General features: G+C 31.3%; 6 protein-coding genes across 6 annotated transcripts in view; 3 read left to right on the forward strand and 3 right to left on the reverse strand.

Moving 5' to 3' along the window:
- Positions 1–492: 492 nt before the first annotated feature.
- Positions 493–4,306, forward strand: LOC128392558 (exosome RNA helicase MTR4-like). The gene is given in 6 exon segments (XM_053352602.1): positions 493–1,626; positions 1,629–1,778; positions 1,873–2,004; positions 2,097–2,176; positions 2,253–2,742; positions 2,857–4,306. Coding segments are annotated over 6 exon segments (3,171 nt in total). The 5' UTR covers positions 493–611; the 3' UTR covers positions 4,161–4,306.
- Positions 4,307–4,582: 276 nt separating this feature from the next.
- LOC128392727 (stearoyl-CoA desaturase 5-like) lies at positions 4,583–6,640 on the reverse strand. The gene is made up of 4 exons (XM_053352808.1): positions 5,879–6,640; positions 5,529–5,659; positions 5,232–5,437; positions 4,583–5,151 (listed from the first exon to the last, which is right to left on the reverse strand). The coding sequence occupies exons 1-4, from the start codon at positions 6,150–6,152 to the stop codon at positions 4,710–4,712; spliced, it is 1,053 nt and encodes a 350-aa protein (XP_053208783.1). The 5' UTR covers positions 6,153–6,640; the 3' UTR covers positions 4,583–4,709.
- A 1,035-nt stretch (positions 6,641–7,675) lies between these two features.
- LOC128392788 (histone H2A deubiquitinase MYSM1-like) lies at positions 7,676–9,724 on the forward strand. Its single transcript, XM_053352869.1, has 5 exons — positions 7,676–7,894; positions 8,268–8,463; positions 8,620–8,888; positions 8,968–9,138; positions 9,216–9,724. Exons 1-5 carry the CDS (start codon positions 7,793–7,795, stop codon positions 9,339–9,341), a joined length of 864 nt encoding a protein of 287 aa, XP_053208844.1. The 5' UTR covers positions 7,676–7,792; the 3' UTR covers positions 9,342–9,724.
- Positions 9,725–10,030: 306 nt separating this feature from the next.
- On the forward strand, positions 10,031–12,218 carry LOC128392654 (uncharacterized). Its single transcript, XM_053352716.1, has one exon. The coding sequence runs from the start codon at positions 10,720–10,722 to the stop codon at positions 12,049–12,051; it is 1,332 nt and encodes a 443-aa protein (XP_053208691.1). The 5' UTR covers positions 10,031–10,719; the 3' UTR covers positions 12,052–12,218.
- A 232-nt stretch (positions 12,219–12,450) lies between these two features.
- LOC128392822 (uncharacterized) overlaps positions 12,451–24,036 on the reverse strand; it is a 63,926-nt gene continuing 52,340 nt past the window's right edge. Inside the window, exons 2-5 of the mRNA XM_053352904.1 lie at positions 13,329–13,380; positions 13,058–13,211; positions 12,669–12,907; positions 12,451–12,581 (exon numbers count right to left, since the gene is read on the reverse strand). Of these exons, the coding sequence (XP_053208879.1) occupies positions 12,514–12,581; positions 12,669–12,907; positions 13,058–13,203 (453 nt within the window). The 5' untranslated portion in view covers positions 13,204–13,211; positions 13,329–13,380 and the 3' untranslated portion in view covers positions 12,451–12,513. The remainder of the gene's footprint in view (positions 12,582–12,668; positions 12,908–13,057; positions 13,212–13,328; positions 13,381–24,036) is intronic.
- Positions 13,878–23,902, reverse strand: LOC128392601 (proton channel OtopLc-like). The gene is made up of 6 exons (XM_053352651.1): positions 21,858–23,902; positions 20,621–21,200; positions 15,115–15,193; positions 14,845–15,039; positions 14,351–14,596; positions 13,878–14,233 (listed from the first exon to the last, which is right to left on the reverse strand). The coding sequence occupies exons 1-6, from the start codon at positions 22,969–22,971 to the stop codon at positions 13,982–13,984; spliced, it is 2,466 nt and encodes an 821-aa protein (XP_053208626.1). The 5' UTR covers positions 22,972–23,902; the 3' UTR covers positions 13,878–13,981.

Below are 24,036 nucleotides of genomic sequence, written 5' to 3' on the forward strand. Positions count from 1 at the left end.
TTTCTTCTTCTTCTTTGATCTTGATAATCTTAATTTCCTCGGTTTGTTGTTGTTGTTTGTTTGTTTGTTATTATTTTCTTTCTGTCTCTTAATCTGACTATGACCCGGAAAATAATCAGATCAGTAAATGGTTATAACCTTTGCCTAATCACTTTGTTAACAATTAATGACTTGATGTTGATGATTAAAGTTATTTTAACCCCTTCTCTCTGAGGATAATTTAATGGACCATTAAATTTGGCAGATTCTTGTAAAAGTAAGATAAATTGTTTGGAAGAGACAAACATGACAATTTATAAAACTCCAGGAGAGTAAATGTATTTAACAAAAATTCACCAATGATGAACCGGATTCTTCATTTAATTTCAATTGAATCAAAAGTTTTTCTATTAATTGTTCAACTTTTCAAAAAAAAAAATTTTTTTCTAAAATTTCGGTTAACAGCGCCATCTATGGATTTCTTTTGGCAAATTGTTTGGACCATGTGGTTGAAGATTTCAAGTTGAAATTATTTGTTTACTTCTTGTGATTGAGTTTTTTTGTTGTTTAAATGATTAATTTGTTTGATTAATTGTCTGGTTATTATTGTTGTTTTTTTTTATGGTAACAATATGGATTTAGATCTGTTTGATGTGTTTGATCAAGATGAACCTGTGGAAGATTCAAGTTCATCGGGAAGGAAACGTAAACCTGAAGTTGATGAAGTGATTGAGAAAAAATCAAAGCAAGAAGATGTTAAAGAAATTGTTACAATTGATGGTGAAGAAGATAAAGTTAAATCGATTGATTTGGAATCGGTTAAAGATGTAAAAAGTGAAAAAAGTGAACCAAAAAAGGAAGACGATGATGATGACGACGCCATTATTGTTGATGATCCAATTGAACCTTTAGATGAAGATAGTGTGGAGCCTATTGAAGATCCTTTAAGATTGGATAATTTGATTGCTAAAGTTTCAATTCACCAATTAGATGCTGAAGGTGGATGTTTACATGAGGTTGTTTGCCCAGTTGATTTGGAATATGTTCCATTGCGAGATCCACAAGACAATGAAGGCTATAAACCCGCGAAAGAATATGAATTTGTTCTTGATTCTTTTCAGAAAAAAGCTGTTCTTTGTATCGAAAACAATCAAAGTGTTTTGGTTTCCGCTCACACATCAGCGGGTAAAACGGTTGTCGCTGAATATGCCATAGCTAAATCACTTCGTGATAAACAACGAGTCATTTATACTACACCAATTAAAGCTCTGAGTAATCAAAAGTATCGAGAATTTTTCGAGGAATTTCGAGATGTTGGTCTAATCACCGGAGATGTTACCATTAACCCATCGGCATCTTGTCTCATCATGACAACGGAGATTTTACGTCTCATGTTATTCCGTGGAAGTGAAATCATGAGAGAAGTTGGTTGGGTAATTTTCGATGAAATTCATTACATGAGGGATAAAGAAAGAGGTGTTGTTTGGGAAGAAACAATTATCCTTTTACCAGATAATGTTCATCACGTTTTCCTTTCAGCGACAATTCCAAATGCTCGACAATTTGCCGAATGGATAACTCACCTTCACCATCAACCCTGTCATGTTGTTTATACCGATTTTCGACCTGTTCCCCTTCAACATTACATCTTCCCGCTGGAGGTGAAGGTCTTCACCTTGTTGTCGATGATCAAGGTACATTTAAAGAAGACAATTTCAATCAGGCCATGAGCGTTATCCAGAAAGCGGGTGATGCGGCCAAAGGAGATTCATTCAGAACAAAGAAAGGTGGAGTTAAAGGTAAACAAAATCTCACAAAATAATCGATCCTCTATTCAAATTGTATTCTAATCAATTATTTTCTCTTCATATTTTTCATCATTTCTCTCATTAGAACAATCAAATTGTTTCAAAGTTGTTCGAACCATCATGGAAAGACAATTAGCTCCAGTTATCGTTTTTAGCTTCAGCAAGAAAGAGTGTGAAGCTTATGCTATTCAAATGTGTAAACTTGACTTTAATACGCGTAAGTTAATTTCTCATGTGTATCTAAATTGTTTACTGTTTCATTTGATCGATTTAATTGTTTTGGTCTATCTACTATTTGTCTCCTAATAGAACAAGAGAAAGATATGGTTGAGGAAGTTTTCAAAAACGCCATTGAGATTCTTAGTGATGAAGATAAGAAATTACCACAGGTAAATGGAGATTAATTTGTGTTTAAAGTTTTCTATTTTTACTAATCCGTTAATCTCTATTTTCTTTAATAATCAGATTCAACATGTTCTTCCACTTCTTAAAAGAGGAATTGGTATCCATCATAGTGGATTATTACCACTGATTAAGGAGACAATTGAGATACTTTTTGGTGAAGGTTTAATTAAAGCTTTATTTGCAACGGAAACATTTGCCATGGGTCTTAATATGCCTGCTCGAACTGTTGTTTTTACCAATGCTCGTAAATTTGATGGACGAGATTTCCGTTGGATAACATCGGGTGAATATATTCAAATGAGTGGACGAGCAGGTAGACGTGGTATTGATGACAAGGGTATTGTTATCTTGATGATAGATGAAAAAATGAGCCCATCAGTGGGTCGTGATTTAATTAAGGGTAAACCTGATGCAATTAACTCTGCTTTCCATCTAACCTACAATATGGTTTTAAATTTGCTTCGAGTGGAAGATGTTAATCCCGAATACATGTTACAACACAGTTTCTATCAATTTCAACACTACGCTGAAGTCCCAAATCTATTAGAAAGTAAGTGATCAACGACTCACAATCATTAACGCTTAAAATACAAGCGTTTTTCAATTGGCTTTATTTACATTTCGTATCTTACTTTCTTGTTTTTTTTTTGTTTATCTTATTTAGAACTCAAAGATTTAGAGCAACAATATTCCGAGTTGACAATCAAGGATGAAGAAATTGTTACCAATTATTTCAAAATTAAGAATCATCTTTCTAATCTCAATGATAGATTTTTGGAAACAATTAGACAACCAGGTTACTTGGTTCCTTTCCTTCAGCCTGGACGTTTGATGAAACTCATCTCCGATGATGGTGTTGAACTTGGTTGGGGTGCGATTGTTGATTTCCAAAAAAAGATGAACAGAAAACGTAATCCAATTCTTGATGAAACTGCGATCTATTCAATTGACTGTATCATCAATATCGATAAAGTTCACGAACGAGCTGGCCAACTTCGACCCCCAAACAAACCAAATGATGGAGAGATGCGAGTTGTCTCTGTGATGTTGAAAAATATAATCGCTATCAGTTCAGTTCGTATTTTCATTCCTGCCGATATTAAAGCTTATGATGCTCGTCAATCTGTTAAAAAGTCAATTACTACAGTAATCAAACAATTTGGTGATGATGTTCCTCTTTTGGATCCCGTTAAAGATATGAAGATAAATTTTAAAGAATTTAAATCACTGACGAGTAAAATGGAAACCGACAAGAAACGCTTGAAACAATGTAGCTCAATATCGGATTCCCAGAAAGCCGCTTATGAGAATAAAAAAACGATCGCAGATAAAATTAAAGCAGTTAAATCTGAATTACGAAAAGCTCAAAGTCTCCTACAAATGGACGAGCTTAAATGTCGTAAACGGGTTTTACGTCGGTTGGGCTATTGTACGACCGCCGATGTTATCGAGATTAAAGGTAGAGTGGCCTGTGAAATAACCAGTGGAGATGAACTTTTGATTACCGAAATGTTATTCAATGGACTTTTCAATGATCTTAATCCTTACCAGATCAATGCTCTTCTTAGCTGTTTTGTTTTCGAGGAGAAAACTGAATCAATGCCCAAACTGACCGATGAATTATCTAAACCACTTCGACAAATGCAAGAACTGGCCAAACGTATCGCCACAGTTTCCAAAGAAGCTAAACTAGAAATCGACGAGGAAGCTTATATTAGCTCATTTAAGCCCAATTTAATGGACGTAATTTATGCCTGGTCAAAAGGAGCAACTTTCGCCCAATTGTGTAAAATGACCGATGCTTTTGAAGGGTCAATAATCCGATGTATGAGACGATTAGAGGAGTTACTCCGTCAAATGTTTCAAGCGGCAAAAGTGATCGGTAACACTGATTTGGAAAACAAATTCTCCGAGGCCGATAAACTGATTAAACGTGACATTGGTTTTGCTGCAAGTTTATATCTCTAATAATCCAATCGTTTTTTTTTACCATCAATACAAATCATTTCATATTTGATTGTTGTAAATCACCACTTTCAACACCATCAAATTCATTCATATAAATCAACTAATCACTCAAAAACAGTAAAAAAAAGTCAACTCATTGATGATAATCTATTTTTTTCTTGTAAATATTGATAATAGTTAATGTAAACTTGACAACTAAATTACAATTGTAATGAAAGAAACAAAAAAACATTCAATCAAAACAATTGTCAACCTTATTTTCAAGATCAAAGTTGATAACTGAAAATTGATTTGGTTCAAGATTAACCTGATTGTTTTCACAACTTTAAATTGAGTAAAAATTGATGTTGATATAATTACAATTGACAAATGAAATAATCAAGGTAACTAAGATTAACCTAATCCAATCTCGTCTAATCAATTGTGTCACTTTCTAATGAAATGGTGAATTTTTTTTTCTTAAAGCTTTAATACCAACAAAAAAAGAGTAATCAAAATAACAATCTATGGAATTTGATTGGTAACAATCAGTTGATTAATAAACGATTTCTAATGGGAATGATGGTGTAACCTCGAAGAATCTCCAGTTCGTTGAGTTCGACGTCTTAGAACTTCTTTGGAAACTCTTCGGCGATCGTAAACTAGTCCAAGAGCAGCACAACAATCGATGAAAATTGTGGTTAAATTGATTTTCCATCCCAATTCCGAGGCTGAATAATCATAAGGAAAAGTGTGATGGTAATTGTGAAAACCTTCACCAATCGCACCAATAGAAACACCAATGTTTTCCCGTGGACCAATAGTCACATCGTAAGGCTGATTGCCCCACATATGAGCAGCTGAATTGACTAACCAGGTCATATTAAGGGTGAAACAATATCGGAAAAGGCCACAAACCAAGTAGCTTGTTAAAAGTGATTCGGACCAAAGGAAATGAGGAATGACCGTTGGAATGATAAAACAACAAGTGACCACCAATGGAAGATAATATCTTGATTAATGAGAGAAAAATGTTTCAATGATTGATGAAAGTGTTTGGAAAATTTTCGGTCCAAATGAATTGTTAATTACCTTCGTTGGAATCGGACAATCGGGTCTCCTAATATATCGGAACAATCAACTTTTTTACCCTTCTCAATGACCGCTGGGTGTTTGCGACACAATAGCCAACCAACATGGGCGAAGAAAAAACCTCGACGAGCATCATGAGGATCGGCATCGGTTTCAGAATACAAATGATGAACTCGATGGTCTCTAGTCCATTCGTAGATATCGTTCTGTAAATCGTTATAACGAAATGTTCAAGAAGAAAAATAACTAACAGTTAAATCATTGACTAAATGATCAGTTGATTGTTTAAATGTTCACCTCAAAAGCAATCGTATTTGCTAAGGCCAATAAAAGTCGCAACGGCCATTTAGCTTTGTATGATCGATGTGACCACAATCGATGAGCACCGGCGGTGATTCCCAGGCCACTGAATACATAAAGGAAATAAGCTGAAAACAAAAGGGAAACAATTAACTAACGATGATGAAACTTTCCCATCTCATGAAATACAAATTCAATGCAATTGATCATTTGATCTAATTAACAGCTAACCAGTTAAATATGTAACAATTAAAGCAAGAAAATTGAATCATTTTGTTGTCTGATTCAAATTTCAATCGTATCCTATTAGTTGATTGTTATTAGTTGATTGGATTTGATTAACTTACCAAAAGCAATTGTTAACCATTTGGCTGATGTAAAGCACAATGTGAATCCATAAAGAGCACCGATGTGAAGGATGGCAAAGATAATTACATTTCTCCAAACAATTTGTAAACGATAATTAGCTGATTGTTGTTGGTTATTATCCTTAATTGGTTCAGCAAATCGAACCAATTTACGGTTAACAATTGAATCACTTTTTTTAATCAAACTTTTGGGTGAACCATTTGGTGAGATATCAACAATTTCCAATGGTTCAACTTTCACATTTGGAGCCATTGATAATAGTTAATTGCTGTGATCAGGGTGATGATGATGATACTTTCACTTGATATTAAATCAAGTTAAATTGCTTGGATATATCAACAGATTAATTAGACCAACCTGATAGGAAGTCACATAAAAAATATTTCATTTAATTGTTACCGTTGGTTATTAATATTGTTGTTGTTGCTGTTAACTGATCAACAACTTAAATGAGATATTGTTGTTTGTGATCAGTTGTTAATCACAATTTGGTTTCTTAATTATAACCCAAGGTTGTTAAAGGTTAAATTGATTCAGTTTTTTTAGAAAGAGAAACATTTCAACAACAATTACCTTGATTAATAGTATTAATAGTTAGTTAATTGTCTCAATCTAATTTTTCCGGTGCTCACTGAATCAGTGAAATTCATGGAAACGGTTTCATTGGAACCATTTCCTTTTTTCGAGTCACAATTAACTAATTTTATGTTTAACAATTAAGTCGGTGATTAAAAAGCCTGTATGTTAACTGAATTTATTGATTACTGTACAAATTAATTGTTAAATTGTGAGATCTTAAATTATTATCCAATTGATGAAAATACGAAACAAATAAAACTTTTGATTGGTAGAAAATTTTGAGCGAAAAATTTAAATAATTAAATTGTTTGAATTGATTAGTTCAAGTTTCTCACGGGTAATTTAAATTTGGTTAATTAACTAGCGGATAGATTTAGTTTAATTTTCATTATCATCCAATTACCAAATTACCATAGTTTAAATTACTCATGAAATTAATTATTATCCGATTGTATGAAAAATCCTAAACAATTAACACTTTGGTTGATCAAAATTGATTTACACTTACAGTTAATGGTTGGTTAATTATTGGAAATTATTTAAAATTAACAATAATCATTATCACAATTAATTGAAAACATCAACTCATGGATGAACCATTTAAATATAATAGAGTTACACTTAAATTGTAACAATTAACTTTTGTGTCCAATTGTAAGGTCACCCAATTGGAGAGAAAGTAAATCAACTCAACTATGATGATTTAACCATGACAATTACAAGAAAAAATTAACAAATTGTCAAAGAAAATTAAAACCATTTCCTTTAATTACTATTTCCTTGATTAACAAAACAATCAATTGCTTAGATTGAAACATCTCAAAGCAAATAACCAAACAACAACAATCAAAATAAAATCAAAATCAAAATCAAAATGATCTAAAAAAAGTGATGATCATTGATTTGGTTAATTAATTCAATGAACAATTAATTACAAATCGTAATGGAAACTTAATCAACCGATCAGGTAATTTACTTCATCGAATAGTAAACCAGATCTAAACTGTTCAACTTTCTCTTTAATGACAAAATTAAATAAACAATCAGTTGATTAACTCTTCGATCAACATGATAAATGGTTAATTGTTAAAATGGAAAATTGAAAAAAATCAATTAAATTAAATTTTCCATTCGATTCAAAGTAACCGCTTCCCAATGGAAGATTCTGATTGGCTGATTCATTTCGAAGTTAAAATTGAGCAAAACATAAGTTACATGGAAGAAGCTTTTTCAATTTTTTGGTTCATCTTTTTGTTTCTCTTTTAATTGTTATTTAAATTGTTTAAATATTCGTTTTAATTGTTACTTAATCAATGTTGGCTATCATGGACGGCGATAATATAATCAAAGGTTCCAGAACCCGTCCGAACCCGTTCAAATTGATCTCATGTAAAAAGTATGGTAATGACACTGAGGTAATTTTTTTTTCTCTTCAATTTCATTCATTGTCTTTGGTCAGTTTTTAGCTTATTTTTATTGTGATAATTATCAGAGATTCATGTTTGTTTAATTGGTTGCAAGATTAATTAGTCACTATTGTGTAAGAATTTAATCTCAAGGGTAAGAGAATTTACGATCTTTAGTTTATTCTCTTACTTTTTGTTTCTTCTTCGCAATTGTTGTTTTTCTTTCATATTCTTTTCTCCTTCTTCTTGTTTGCTTCTCCAATGTAATAATTCATCTTGTTGATAATTAGTTTTGGGAGTTTTCCTTTCCTTTCCTTTTCTTTTTATTCTTTTCTCTTTTAATTGATTTAAAATTCTTTTCTGTGTTTTCTTCCTTATTTAGGCTCCATTTTTTCTTACATTAAGCGTTGAAGCTTTAGCCATAATCGATGTCCACTCTCATTGTGTTCAAACCGAAGTGATCGGACTTTTGGGTGGTTTATACTGTTCTCGATATAGACAATTAAATATCTTAACTGCCGAACCCTGTGAAAGTTTAACTTGTGGTACTAGTGATTTACAATGTGAAATGGATCCAGGTTAGTTACTAACTAGTAATTTCGACCCTCTTATCGAGGTTAATCCTCTAATTGCTAATTTTTTTCTATGACATCATTTTATTTGCTCTATCTTTTGATTCATTTCATTTCATTTTCTATTTGTTTTTGTTTTTGTTTTCCCTCGTTTCTTTTCAGTCTCTCAAGCGGATGCCTTGGAAAAATTAACGAAGGCGGGCTATCAGGTTGTCGGATGGTATCACTCACATCCGACTTTCGTACCCAATCCAAGCCTTCGTGATCTCGAAACACAAGCCAAATACCAACAACTTTTCGCCGATGGCAATCAACCTTTCTTATCTCTCATATTAAATCCTTACTCTACATCTAACCAAACCTTAAACAAAGGTAATCTTGTCTCAAAATACAAATGCCTTATGCTTAGTGAACAAATTTCACCCTCTCAGGTAAGTTATACGTTTTTACTGTAAAGTTATTCACTCGTGAGTTAAATTTCCGTTTTATCTTTTCATCCGTTTCTTTCAGAACGAATCAAGAACACCATTTGCCTTTAATCCACATTTAGTGAGAAGAGAAAAATTGTTTTACAATTTAACTCGTCGCTTGGAAGAATTATGTTCAAAAATCGAAGGACAACCGTCGACACTTTGTATAACCGACAAGCTAAGAGGCAAAGATATGCAATATTTGACAAAGGTAATTACGTGATTACCTAATTAATTTGGTTAATTATCTTTCTCTTTCTAACAATTATCCTTTTTCTCTTTGTTTAGATCTCAAGTAGTTTAAGGCACCATTTTGATGTAACCGGACTTTCAAAAATTGAATCGGAAAGATTAGTTGACCAAATCAAAGATATCCTGTTAGCCCATTTACGGAACAAATCAAATGGAAGATGAAACTTTTAATCAACAATTAAGACCCAGTGATCAAGTGGCATCCATCTAATTATCATCAACCTTTGAACTGCCAATTTTACCTCAATCAACAAAGACAAAGTTTCTTTGTTCTCGCCAGAGTAACAAAAATTGAGAAAATCAAATTACGTTACATTTAAATTACAACAATCAAAATCATCTCACACTTTTAAAATTAATGCTTCAAGTCATCATCAGAATCACATTAACGACATAAGAAATTTAAATTTCTTGTAAATGACTTTTATTTTGATATAAATATAATATCATCACTTAAATCATCATCAAAAAAAAGTCTCAATAACAATTAAAACTGTAAACTCTCTCTCTCCAAACAGTAATCAAAAACTATAATCAAATTACTATTTATAATCATCAAATTATAGATAAAATAAAATAACAACAATTACAATTGTTGTTGTGGTTAACCAGTTTACCAATTAAATAAACAAAAGATCACAATTTAAATTGTCTTCAAGTAGACAATCAGAATAATAACTTTTACAGTGAAAATAAATGTTAAGTAATCAAAAGAAAGGTAACAATTTGTTGTGATCAATTAAATGGTTAAATAAACAATAACAATCAATGGTTATTATTGAGAAGAGGAAAAAAACGACAATACTAATTGTATCAACAATTAGAATTGTCCATTTAAAATAGATGAACCAATCGGACATTGAACGATAGAGGAAGATGAGAAAGTGAATTAATATCGTTGGACAAGGATGATGATGATGATAATAATCAGAATGAACAATCGACCCTTGAACTTGATTGCAGACAGTAAATTAGAAAGAGAGTCGAGTTAATCTAAAGGTAAATCAAAGTGTCGTCAATTGATTTGGCCTCAATTTCAACCGTTCACCACCTTCTACCTTTAGTAACGGCCAAGATGAGGATGATGATGATGATGGAAGATGAAGAAAGGGAAAATTTAACTTATTATTATAATTGTGATGGAAAAGTAGGAAAGTAGTTCATCTAAATTTAGCTTGATTATGATGATCACCAATTGAAGTGAACGGTTGATTCACCAAATCGGTAACCGGTCTGAAGAATCAAATGTTTACACATTAAAGAAAACGGGACTTTAAGTGATTACTTTTACTTGTGAATCTTTTTTTGTTCATTAATCAACAACTACCGTTAATTTAGTGATTAATTATTGGTAATTTTCTCTGTGACTGTTTGAACAATTTAAAGTCCATGTGAATTAGTTAATCGTAAAGAGATTTGGTTTAGTTTGTTTCGGATTAATTTTTCATTTGGTTGTGTGAATTTTGTTTTTTTTTATATTTTCTGTTTTGTCGATTGTGATTAATAATTTTTGAATCTTTGGTGCGTTTTGATTATCACCATGAAAGTGATCAATTTGTTTGGATTGTTTGTTTTTATTGTGATTCTACAATCAACCTGTTCCATTATAATTACCAGTGTATATGCGGGGAGAAAAAAGTTCAAAACCTTTTCGTTTGATTGGCTTTTCCCACCGATTGTACTTGAACGGGCCAATAAATTGGGCTTTTCGTTCAATGGACATTACCGATTACAAAAGCCCAATTTCAGGATTAAATTTAATATGCCACTTAAATTTCCTATTCACATGAATTATGCCAATAATTACGATGAGATCGACGATAACTCTCAGCCTACACCAAGCGATTACAACGGACTTGGGATGCCCGATGCTGGTGCTCATGATCACGAAGATACTAATGAACCTAATCATGATTCAAATGGTGGTGAATATGCTGATTCTAATCAGAATCCATCGCAATATGAATCAACAGATCAAGGCGATGCTAATCAGCCCGATGAGAGTGACAATAAACCTGAACAATATCCCGTTTATAACGATAAGCCAAAATTCAAAGTGACACCGATCATCACATTAGGAGGTAAATTACCAAATGAATATGAACCTTCATCGTCCAATGTCAAAGTAGCCACTGGTCAAGGTGTTTCTCCGGATAAAATACCTTACACAGGTAAAGCTCAAGTGAGTTCTTTCATTGACAATGGACAATTTATCAATGCCCATCAAACAAACGTCATAATGAAAAATGAACCATCAAAAAACACTCAAGGTGGATTAGTAGACGAAGCTTTTGAAGATCAACTTGAGGGAGCTTATGGTAAATCGGCTGTTTCCTCTTCCTCTTCATCCACATCCTCATCATCGCCAGCAACAAGTGAATCATCACCCAGACAATCAAAATTCACATTAGAATCAATTAGGGAGGAAAAAGCTGATTCCAACAATCAACCAATTGATCAAGGATCGAGACGCGAAGACACAAGAAGGTCAAAAATTATCGCTCCTTTAATGGTCGCGAAAAAGATCAAAATGTTAAAGATTCCCTTGTACGCGAAAAAATTAGCGCTCAATGATTATTCCAAAATTCATACAGTTCGATTGGGCTACAAAGGAGCACCAGCCGAGAGCAGTTTCCTAACGCAATACGAGGCCACTCCGGACGTGGTTCCATTGTCGCTACCACAATCCAAATATAGTAATTATTATTCATCATTATCGTTCACCAATGGAATGCACGGAATCCCTTATGAGCCCGTTGGCTTTGGTCCGTTCGGTACAATCAAGTGGATCTCGAGGATGTTCAATAAGCCAGGAAACGTCGCTCCACCGGTTAAATATCGGCTGCCGACTAAACATGTTCACCTTGGATGATTCAAGAATTTAAAGTTCAACAAAATATTGATTTTCTCTTAAAGAGAAACTTTTTTTCTTCATCTTAATCAATGAGATTAACCATGAAAAGTATTAACCTTTCAATTCCACAATCATAGTCATCCTGATCATATTCATCTCTCCATTATAAGTGAACTCGACTTTTTTTTTGTTACACAAACACCACCGTTAATTTTTTTCCTTCTCATAACATTTAAATATAGCCATATAATAATAAAGAATTGATTATATTTGAATCCATGTAATGGTTTTGATGTGTTTTTTGTTTGTCTTTTGAAAGAGTTTAACTTGGATGGTAATACCGATATGTGAGAGATTGTAGTTTCTGGTAGTCATTGAGACAAAATTGTTTGATAATACACACATACATCAATCGGCTGTTATTAAACTTATTTTATTAGCGAATTGAAAAAACGCATGATAGTTTTTATTGTAAACCAACTACAAACGTCGTCCACGGCGACCTCCTTTCCTTCGTGAACTGTCAGATGGAATGGGAGTAACATCCTCTGTAGAAATTTAAAGATAAAAGAGAAAATTAATATGAGAAATTTAAGGTAAGAAAAAAATTAATTTCTATATGGATGATTCATTACCTATTCTACCAATTTTCATTCCTGAACGAGCTAAGGCCCGAAGAGCACTTTGAGCTCCTGGTCCTGGTGTTTTGGTTCTGGTTCCTCCGGTTGCTCTCAGTCTAATGTGAAGTGCATTGATTCCAACAGATTTACATTTTTCAGCTACATCTTGAGCAGCTAACATAGCAGCATAAGGAGATGCTTCATCTCTGTCAGCTTTGACTTTCATACCTCCAGTAACACGGGCAATAGTTTCTCTAAAAAATGAAGAAAACAAAAAAAAAGAAAGAACAAAATGAGAATATATAACCAAATAACGAACAGTATAAACAGCATGGTTTTTACAAAGGTCGAACACACAAACCAACCATCACCATAAATTAGCTTTCTAGACAAAATTAACTTACCTTCCAGAAAGGTCAGTAACGTGGACAAAGGTGTCATTGAAACTGGCGTAAATGTGAGCTACACCAAACACATTCTCTCCTGGTTGTTCTGAAGGAAGTTGCAAAACAGCAGCTTCCTGAGTGACTTTACCTTTACGTGGAGCCATAGCTTGGACTAAACAGAAACAGCAATCAAAGAAAAACAAAGAAAAACAATAAACAATCAGAAAAGACTTCTTTCAAATGATGAACCAACAATCAAAATACAAATTTAAATCATAATTAAACTTACCTAATTAATTTAACTAAACAAAATTATATAAATTACAAGAGACAAAAACAAAATTTACCATCAAACAAAATCGGATATACAAAACTCCGAAACCGAATTGAACTTCCGCTTTCACTGTGGTTTCCATGGCAACGCAGCTCCACCTGGAGAAACTTTCACCGCTCATTTTGAACGAACAAATTCTTAACGATGGAAGTTTGAAATTCCAAGAAAATATTGAATAATATCAATAAAACTAATTAAACGACTAAATTAGAATTATTTTGAGTTGGTTTTTCTATTCCCTTTCTTTGTATGACCAGTCTTTTTGTATTCTAATGACCGAGAACTGAATACATATATCGATTGGATTTTCTTATTGTACCTTGGTGATTACGATTGTTTAATTTGATTTGATTTCGATTTGATTAGAACTTTTTGTTTGATTTCAATATAATCAATCTGGAATTAACACAATTTCTGTTGAAATTTAAGTTTTTCATTTAGATTTTAAATCTGATCTTCTTAAATTGTCATGAATTCAAAAATAAAAATGAAAAGTTGTAAACTTTTTCTTTTGTTACGAATTATTTATTTTCGATTTTTTTTTACTTTAATTACATTTTAATTATAACAATTAACATTTTTTTTTCTTTAATTTTATGACTAAGAATTTATATAAATTCTTGTTTAACTTTGTAGGTTCGTTTCCAAATATCACATAGACAAACAGTTGAATGAAATCTAAAGAAAATGGTCAAAGGTGTCGTCACATGAGTGATTATGGTCCAAGCCCAGAAACCATAGAATGTCATTTGAACGGGATTTGAATCAGCTCGACGGGTCTCGAGGGTATTTATGGCCCACATCGCGAAATTACAAACCAACAGAAAGGTGATCATCTCTCGAGCGGGTTTTCTTCGTACCTTTTGAGAGCGAAAAGTAAAAAACAATCGAAAACATTATCATTATTATCAAAATGAGAATCTCTGGAGTTTCAATTTATTATCGAGCGAAAAAAATCAAGTTAATCGTTTAATTACTTGTTCAGGAGTGGAAGCATATCTTCGGGTGGCATCGAGTATGAAAACCGTTTGTAAAGTGGACTGGACCAAACAAGCGACAGCGTTGACCTTGACCAGTTGAGTGTTACGACTGACACTCGTATTCAAGAATTGGGCACCGATCAATGAGAACATGTTAAAAACGTAAAGACCACTTTGGGCGACAATTAACAGAATATTGTCCAATTCAACGTTACGATGTCGATTGTAATTTAATTTACGAATCTATATGAAGACAAATACGTTAATTAAGTAAATTCAGAGACACAATTTCTTCAAATCTCAATAATTAATCAATCCAACAATCAATCATATCTTTTCAATCAATGATAAAATTCAACAACTAAAATGTATAATCAACTAACTATTGAACAGCAATTCAAATGTTTGATTGCTGATTTTAAGTAATGATTAGTTGTCTGATTTTCTGAATACGGCTAATTAAATTTTCATTTTTCTCCAAATTAACTAACCTGAAATATTGCAATTAAACAAGCGACAGCATTGATCCCATAAACACCTATCTCAACAATATGAGCTTGAAGGACTCCCAAGTGTCGATAATTAGGTTTCTTAATTAACACGAAAAACAAAATTAACGATATAATACAAACAACGAGTAGGAAAATGCCACAGAATAAACCTTTATGAGCCTTAGCACAATCGACCTTAATTGTTGGAAAATAAAGAGACAATTATGATTAGTAGACATTAAATTATAAGCGATAGATTTTAATAATTACCTGATAATAATGACGTTGATGATGATTAACTGTTGATGTACTTTGGGCACTTCGGTGTCTAAGTCGATCAGTGTTCAAACTGTGAAAAAAACAATCAAATTAACAACAATTAGCCATCAAAATTAACGGAACCAATTAAAGTTAATGATAAGTGATTAGACTACTATAAATAATAGATCAAAAATGGTTGATTTAATTTTAGTCTTTCAATAATTAGCTGTGAAAATTACAGTTAAATCAATCAAATTGATTGTTATAAATCTGATTAACTGGATTAAATATTTTCAAAAACAATCAAATTGAAAATAAAAAAAGCGATTTAACAACTAATTGTTTCAATTTTTCTTATTATTTGAAAGGTTTAATGTTCTAACCGCCAATCACCAATCAACAATATTCTACTAGCAAATTGGTTAACAATTAGACGGAAAAATAATCAATAATTGGAACGAAAGAAATCAATACAATCTAAATTAATTTTCATAAAAAGAGTAAAAAAATCAACCGATTATCACAATAAACACTCAATTTATGAAGTGATTTAAATCATTTTGGTGATAAAATTGGTCGATTATAATTGTTCACAACAATTTATCAATTAGTAGAGTTACTATATTAAGATAATCATGCAATTAAGATCTTTATTAAATCTCTTTTGATTTCTCATGGAAACAAATTCTAAATCCAAGTCTGAATTAACAGGAAGTTGTAGTAACTTAATTTCATTCAAAAAGTTGATCCAATATTTCACATCTGATGCAACGACCATAGGAACTCAACACTGATGATTTAGAATAAGTTCTGTGAAATTATCGACAAATGACCTTCAGAGACACTAGTTAATCGATAAACTCAACGATTGACCTCTTTGACAAATGTGCAGCCCTCAAGTCCAGGCCATAGGCCGTTCGCAAGTCTCTAAGACTTATGAACGGCCAATTGAAAGGGCAAATTCAGAGTCTTTTGATTTGAACTCTTTGTACCAATATTTGATTCGTTTTATGAAAATGAAAGCGAAAGTTTTAAGACAAATTACATTCGAAGAGGTACTTTTAATAGTCCTAAAAATCGCGACGAAAAACCGACCGATCGATTGAAGATTCAAATTGCTTTGATTACTTCTTGTTATTATATCGATCATATTCTCATTGTTTTCCTATGTCATTTTATCGATGATAGAATAATAAAACTCTGAAATTCATCATAAATGTTATCGAAAATAACCTAAATGACCTTGACCTTTCGACTGTGAATCAAAGTATCGCTGTGACACTTGCAAATGTCAGTTGTTGAGCCACAAAATCAGTTTAATCAAATTGTTAATTCTGATCACTTTTGCCGATCAAAGTAATTAATAAATTGTTCAAGACTTGGATTGAAAATGTATTAATGTTTTTATAATTGAATGATATTTATCAACTAAAATAATCAAAGTTAATTGTTGTTGGTTCATCAACCATTTAATAAAAATGATTTAAATAGTAAAGTTTATAACTATGTTTATTAATATCTTCCTAATTGGTTTGAATAAAATTAAATTATTAACCAACAATTACGAAACTTCAATCATCAGACAAAATGATTAACTTAATTTTCAAGGGTAAATTCAATGATATCAAAATAAATTGAATTAATTTAAGATTAGCAATAGAATGACAATTAGATGAGTAAATCATTTCAACAGGAAGTTACTAATACTAATAACTACTTTCATATACAGCTGAATAACTAAGAATAACTAAGATAATTAAATTGTAATTAAATCAATTTCATATTAATGGTAACAATCAATTAATTGTACAAACAAAAATCGACGAAAAAAAAAAGTTACTTGAACTCAAAAGAAACAAGAAAACAAAATAAGGAAACAAAGAAGCAAAAGAAATTAAATCAAACAATTAACATAATCAGATACTAATCTAAATCATGATCATGATCATGGTCATCATCAATTGATCATGAACGTGATGACCATTAGCCTGTGGTCAATGGTAAGTTAATTATATCAACCAATTGAAGACCAGTGAACTTTTCAAATTGAATTTGATTACAATTGAATTGAATAAACTTTCAAAAAGTTTTACAGATTAACTTGATAATCCTAATTGTCTGTGGTCAAAATTACACAATAACAACAATTAATCAATTTCAATTCAATTTTGAATAACATTTAATTGTTAACGGAAGTTATTAACTGTTGTTATTTACAATTCATTCATTAAAATGGATGCAATTAAATCAAATTTAATTATCACCATTATAATAACTTTTTTATTGTTATTTTAATGATAACTGACAAGAAATTAAGTTAATTTTTAATTCTTGTTGATATTATTATTAACACTACAGTTAATTGTGATGACAATGTTAACACGGAAGCAAATTGTTAATCACAATCAACCATATTAACCATTCATTATAAATTAGCCAATTGATTGATTGATCATAAAGGAGATTATTGATCAATTATAATCAACTAATTAACTTTCAACAACTCTACTAATCATCTGATTAGTTAATTGTTGTTATTTTTCTTTTGATTTTGTAACTTTTTTTTTGACATGTTAATTACAATTTAGATTAATTTACAATTGGAGATGGAAAAGTTTTCCTAATCAAAAGTAAACATCATTTATGATTAAACTGATCAAGGATTCAAGTTCAGTCTCAATGAGAGTAACAATTAATATTAATAGTATTAATATTTATTCAATAACAATCAACAGTTCAATGAAAATATTGATTAATGAAATGAGTAAATCCAATCATAATAACAATCAGTGGTGAGATTAATTTTCATTTTATCAGCAATTAATTAACAGGAAATGAAGGTGATATTTTTTTAAATCGTCAAGATGATTAACTAATAATAACAATTAATGATAATTGTTAAAAGTTTATTGATGGTAAGCAATAAAAAACACACAACGTTAATTGTGATTAAAGGATGATACTGTCAGGTTACCGTTAATTGTGATCAAGTTATTGACAATTCAACACTTCCTGAGTAATATAATCATCATGATTGTCATGATATTTTAACAGAAATTAATGATAACTGTAATTGAATTAAGATTAACACTTAATTGAAGCCGAAGAAAAGAGTTGATTAGTTAAGAAAACACTCAACGAATTTAGATATCTAATTGTCTGATTTATCTAATTTGTGGATGATTAAAATCTCAACTTTAATTGTTGGTATTTTGTTTTCTTCTTCTTTTCTTAATTTCAAACAATTTGAAGGTTAATTGTGGTTAAATTATTATTCGCATTAATATATGAATATAATAGTAAAGATAATGACGAAAAGTTATTCAAGAATTAGCTAATTGTTGAATATTAGTAGACACAATTAGTTGTATTCTTTTATCAACTAAATTGTTACAATTTGATTCTTAATTGTTACAATACTTGATTCCTTTTTCATGGTTAAGTGTGATGATGAAGGTTATTTAAGGCCATCATTGTTAATCAATCATTATAAGATACAATTAAATTAACTAATCACATGGTAAACATGAAAAACTTCATTAAAAGATATAAAATAATTGTAATCAGATTAATTGGGAATGTTAATTGTTCGGGTGAGAAATAATAATAAGAGGCGAAATCAATGTAATTGTCTAATCGTTAATTAGGCCTTCAAGATTGTTTAATTATCGCCATAAGTCAATCAATAAACTTAAATGTTTAACTTTAATCACAATCAACATGATTTTTTGTTAAGATTTCAAATCACAAGAGACTAATAATCTTAATCATTGATGATTATGATTAAAACAAACTAACAATTAACTCGGATGATGAGGAAGACTTGAAGATGTATACACTTGAGTCTTAATCTTAATTTGCTATTAATCCTTTGATAATTAATTTGATTACTATTTCGTAATCATATCTAACAGCTGATAATCTATCAATTTTTATCAACAAACAATTAAAGTCAATTTTAATTATCAATCTAATTAAAACTGCACTGAAATAATATCAACACAATCAAAATGATAAATAACATTTTACAAAATTGAAATGATTTCAATGATAACTGGATTAAAGTTAATCCAGTAATCCAATGGTTACGACATTGAGCTAAACATATTAATAGTTTAATTGTTGTAAATGTTGTAAAATCAATTGTTAATCTGGAAACAAATTAGTGATTAACCTTGACTTAAGACGAGAGATTTAAATTGTTGATAATCAGTCATTGTCTTAATCTAAATCCTTGATTACTACACATTAATATTCAATATGATCAAATGTGATCAAAGTTAATTATTGACAATTAACACCAATAGATTAATTTTAATCCACCTTAATCACAACGACCATGATTAAATAATATTAGTTAGTAAATAACAACAATTTAATTATCTGTCACTAAACAATCAACCTTGAACTTGAACATAGACAATTAGATGACAATTAACTAACAAATCAGCAATTAATGGATAATATTACAATCAAATTAAATAAAGCAATTAACCATCATAAGTAATTACATTTGTAATAATTTGCTAATAATCAACTATCAATTTGATTGTTACTAATCAAAATCATTTGAATGAAATTAAATTTTTGACAATTGAGAAAATCATTTGAAAATTAATCAACAATTACTATTAGTTAATTGCTAATAGTTAAGTTGAGAATAGAATAGTTAATCAAAGTATATTAATGGAAAGTATCAAATTAAATTGTAATCAGAAAACAATTAACTATTAATTGTTGCGAGAGAAAATTAGTTAATCGTGAATAAGGAAAACAATATAAATGAAGACACGTTCTGATCATAAGTGGATGTTAATAATAGAGAAAGAAATTAAATTAAATAGTAAAAGTTATTAATCAACTTTCTCATCAATTGATTGTCACAACAATCAAAGTGAATTAAAAAAAATTACTATCACTGATTGAGTTATCGAGTTAAATTAGTAAATGTTGGAAGATCTTATTTAGTTAATCATGAGGAAAAAAAAATAGAGACGTTAATTTGATCAACATCCTTTGATTGTTATCAATCAATTTGTTAATTGTGAGAGATGATTTCTAATTTTTTTCTTCTCAAGGAAATTAAACTCGCAGAGATGATGATCAAGTTGATTAACTATTTCCGCTAAAAATTAAGTTGATTTTGTATCTTCCAAATATTGTCCTTGTCTATTGAGAATCAACTATTAACTAATTCGAGGCCAAACAATTAACCTTGCTACCAAACTAATCAAAGAGTTAATCATATATATAAGTGTCGCAGTTAAGAAAGCAAAAACTTTAAATTCATTTGAAAATCAAACAACAATTAAAGTTTTGTTTTTCTTGTTTTCCTTATTGATCAATTCATATGGTTTAAATTGTTATGCAAGTAAATAATGTTACAGAACTGAATCAGTTAATTGTAAAGGGTTAACGACCTTTTAAAGTGATAAAGATGATAAATGTTTCGATTGTCAGTAAAAGTTAATCAATGGAAACAATTAACTGATGATAAGTTGATTACGATCTTTACCTGGCCGAGTCGGTGTGTTTCCACATGATGTACAAAATGGCGGCACAGATCAGTGAATACTCAATGGTACAGGGGAACAGGAATTGGCTGGCATCTTGGACTAATTCACCGATGACATTGGATCGGCGGCAAACCCCGTGAGTGGTGAAAATTTCATGATCATCGATACTACGACGGGATATGTGATGAATAACTGATGAAGGTAATGATGAGGATGGAGAGGATGAGGATGAGGGATAAGAGGATGAATAGGATGATGCCGAAGATAATATATCTTCACCAAGTGAATTGATTAGTGATGAAGATGAATGAGATGAGGATGAAGATGAAGATGAAGATGATGAGGGTAATGATGATCCTGGAAATGTTGAGAAAGAACCATCAGTCGACAGGAAAGGATTATGTTTATCTTCATCCATTGCGAAACCAAAGCTTGTTAATTCATAATCAGGTAAAAATATCTCTCTCGAAGTGGCATTCGGATTAAGGATAATCATTATTTGATGTTTCGTTTCTTGGATTAAAACATGAAGCCAAACACAAAGATTAGTGGCAATCATATGCATTAATCCAAATCGAGCTAAGGAAACGTAAAAATAAATATTACAATAAGAGAGAGAGAGAGAGGAAAAAGTTAATTAATCAATTGATTTGGTGGAAAAAGAGTTAAAAATGTTATTTATCATTAATATCTCACATTTGATTGATTGTTAATCGTTAATTTAACGATTTGATTAACTATTACCTACTCATTTGATAATATTATAACAATCAACGGAAAAATGAATTCAATTTTTAGGCGCTAATTAAGTTAATCATATGATATATTTAGTAATCACCAGTAAAAGTATTATAATAATAATAAAAGTAAACAAGAGTAAATTGTTTTCATGTTGTTACAATTAATAGGTAATCATTGTAATTAGAAATGAAAATTAAAGTGACAATCAAATAATGTTAAAGATGAGGAACCTTTTTCTTTTCCTCATCTTCATTGATTACAATTAACTGATGATCCACTCTAATTATATTGCTAAAGTAAATACGGAAAGACTGGTAAATGTGAGTGTGTATGTGATTTATGATGATGGTTAATCTAATTTTAATCTAAGAAAACATGAACCAATAGGATGACAATTAAGAAAAAGTTGGTCAATAATATCAATAATCTTGATATCGATAAATTGATTTAGGTGAATAATCTGTTGATTGTTATGTAACAAGCGATTAAACTTACCGATGTAATTGTGTTTGGAGATGAAATTTTTTGAGTTCATGAAAATAAAGTAAAGTTGAAAAAAGGTAAAGGTCATATGGGCCGTGGGGGTGAATCCATAGAGGAAACTGTAACACTGTTCCTTGGATTCGAGTTCGAAATATTGTCCAAACTCGAGGCCTGAATAGATCATTGATCCAATTCCAAAAGCAACGGCTCCAAGTCGTAAATAAAAGGAGCCAAAATGAACTGGACCCGAAATTTCATCCTCAGAAAGTGAACTGTTTGTTGAACTTGATTGTAATTTGGTTTCACCTCGACGTCCTCCGTGTGAGCGTCCACTTCCATCGGTACCACCGTCGATTCCAGATTCAACATTTGACCAGAGGAAAAAAGTTTTCGCTCGAATCATGAGTGATGACTTTTTCCGTTTACCCGTTTCCCGGAACAGATAGATCAATATGAGAAATAAAATCGAACCAAGATAAAGGTAAAGGTAGAAACCTTCATACCAACCGATGGGTATTCGATGTGAGATGACCTCCGCCATTGGGAAACAAAGACCAATGATGACGATAATTTTAGAGTAAATGGCACTTAGAACGAAAACCAGGCCATCAAAGGCATCTGAGTGATTTTTGTATCGAGACGAATGAACAGTTCGAGGTCGATACTTTCGATTATGAGCACCACCGCCATTACCCCCACTTCCTCCTCTTCCTCCTCCTCCTCCTTCACCACCACCATTGGTGATACAAGTACCTGCAGTACTCCCTGGACCACCACCACCATTATTAACACTAGAAACACCAAAAGAAGCACCCGATGTACAGTTAATGATACCCCGACCAACTGTTGACCTATTTAACTCTGAGTATAACGGTGGACGGCCAGAATAATCATTCGACAAGGGTATAGTTCCGGTTCCTGTGGTTGAAGGTGAACCTCTGGAAGAAGGTTTCATTTGAATGGTCGTCTCAATATCATCCGATTTATTTAGTGGACAGTTTTCATCGCCAAGATAGAAAGTGGCATCTTTACGACTTCCGTTGTTGGTCATTGACATCCCATCGATACACGATAAATTGCTTAAGGTCACACGGTACTGATGAACATTGGGCTTACAGATAGACATTATTGGCCTTTGGACAAACGGTCAAGAGGGAAATAGAGATGATCACACCGAGGAGGGTAAATCTCCTCCGGGTGGGTTGACAAAAAGGGTTAGAACGTTGAATGGCCGATGGTGGGAAAAGGTGATCACTTTTTCATTGATTAGATTGGAAAAAAACAGTTAACCAAACAAAAAGGAGAAAAAATTTATTCCTTATTATAACTGTTAATCTCGTTTCGATCACAACAATTAGTGTTATTAAACTGAATTAGAATAGATAGAAATTCATTTAGTATATTAGTTGGAGTAACTTTCAGATGAACAATCAAAGAATATCAAATATTGTTGGTTATGTTTTTACTCTTTTAATGACTGATTAACTTAAATTGTGAATTGATTGTTGCTTTAGATCATGAGGTGGATATAAAATGTTGACAATAAAAAGTTAACTGAGAGAGAAAATAAGATTTATCAACAATCGAGTTTTAATATTTTCTATCTTATACTTTCTTTAGGTATTGAAGTGGTTTTTATGGATTCAGGTTTAGAATGAGACTCACGAATCATGATGATGATAAAGCACAGATAGTGAGAGAGAGAGAGAGAGAGAGAGAGAGAGAGAGAGAGGATGAATTTAATATTAGGGAAAAGGAAGACAAATGAAAGAGGAGATTTTGCTCAGTCGATTGAAATAAAAACACACATCAGAATTTAAGAGAATTAAGATTTCCCTTGATTCGCATATCAAGTAGAGAGAAACTCAAGATATCATCTTGAGAGCTTCTCCTTGATCTCCCTACTATTATCTTCCCTTATCATCATCTTCTTAATTGTCAATAATACGACAACAATAACCGGCGAAAACACCAAAACAATTAAAGTTGATTCCAATTCTCAGTAAACTTTTTCGCTGTTCATGAAATAATATATTCAATTTACGATTCGATACTTGAGACTTACAATTATCACATTCAATTCATCTCTCAACAGGTATAGAGACATTGAGGTCAGAGAAAAATAAAAAAACACTAAAATTAACAAACGAGAAACAATTAACAATCAAATGTAAAAATAATTCAATTGAAA

Source organism: Panonychus citri, unplaced genomic scaffold (genome assembly GCF_014898815.1).
Source record: "Panonychus citri isolate SS breed McGregor unplaced genomic scaffold, ASM1489881v1 Contig00011, whole genome shotgun sequence".
Taxonomy (NCBI): domain Eukaryota; kingdom Metazoa; phylum Arthropoda; class Arachnida; order Trombidiformes; family Tetranychidae; genus Panonychus; species Panonychus citri.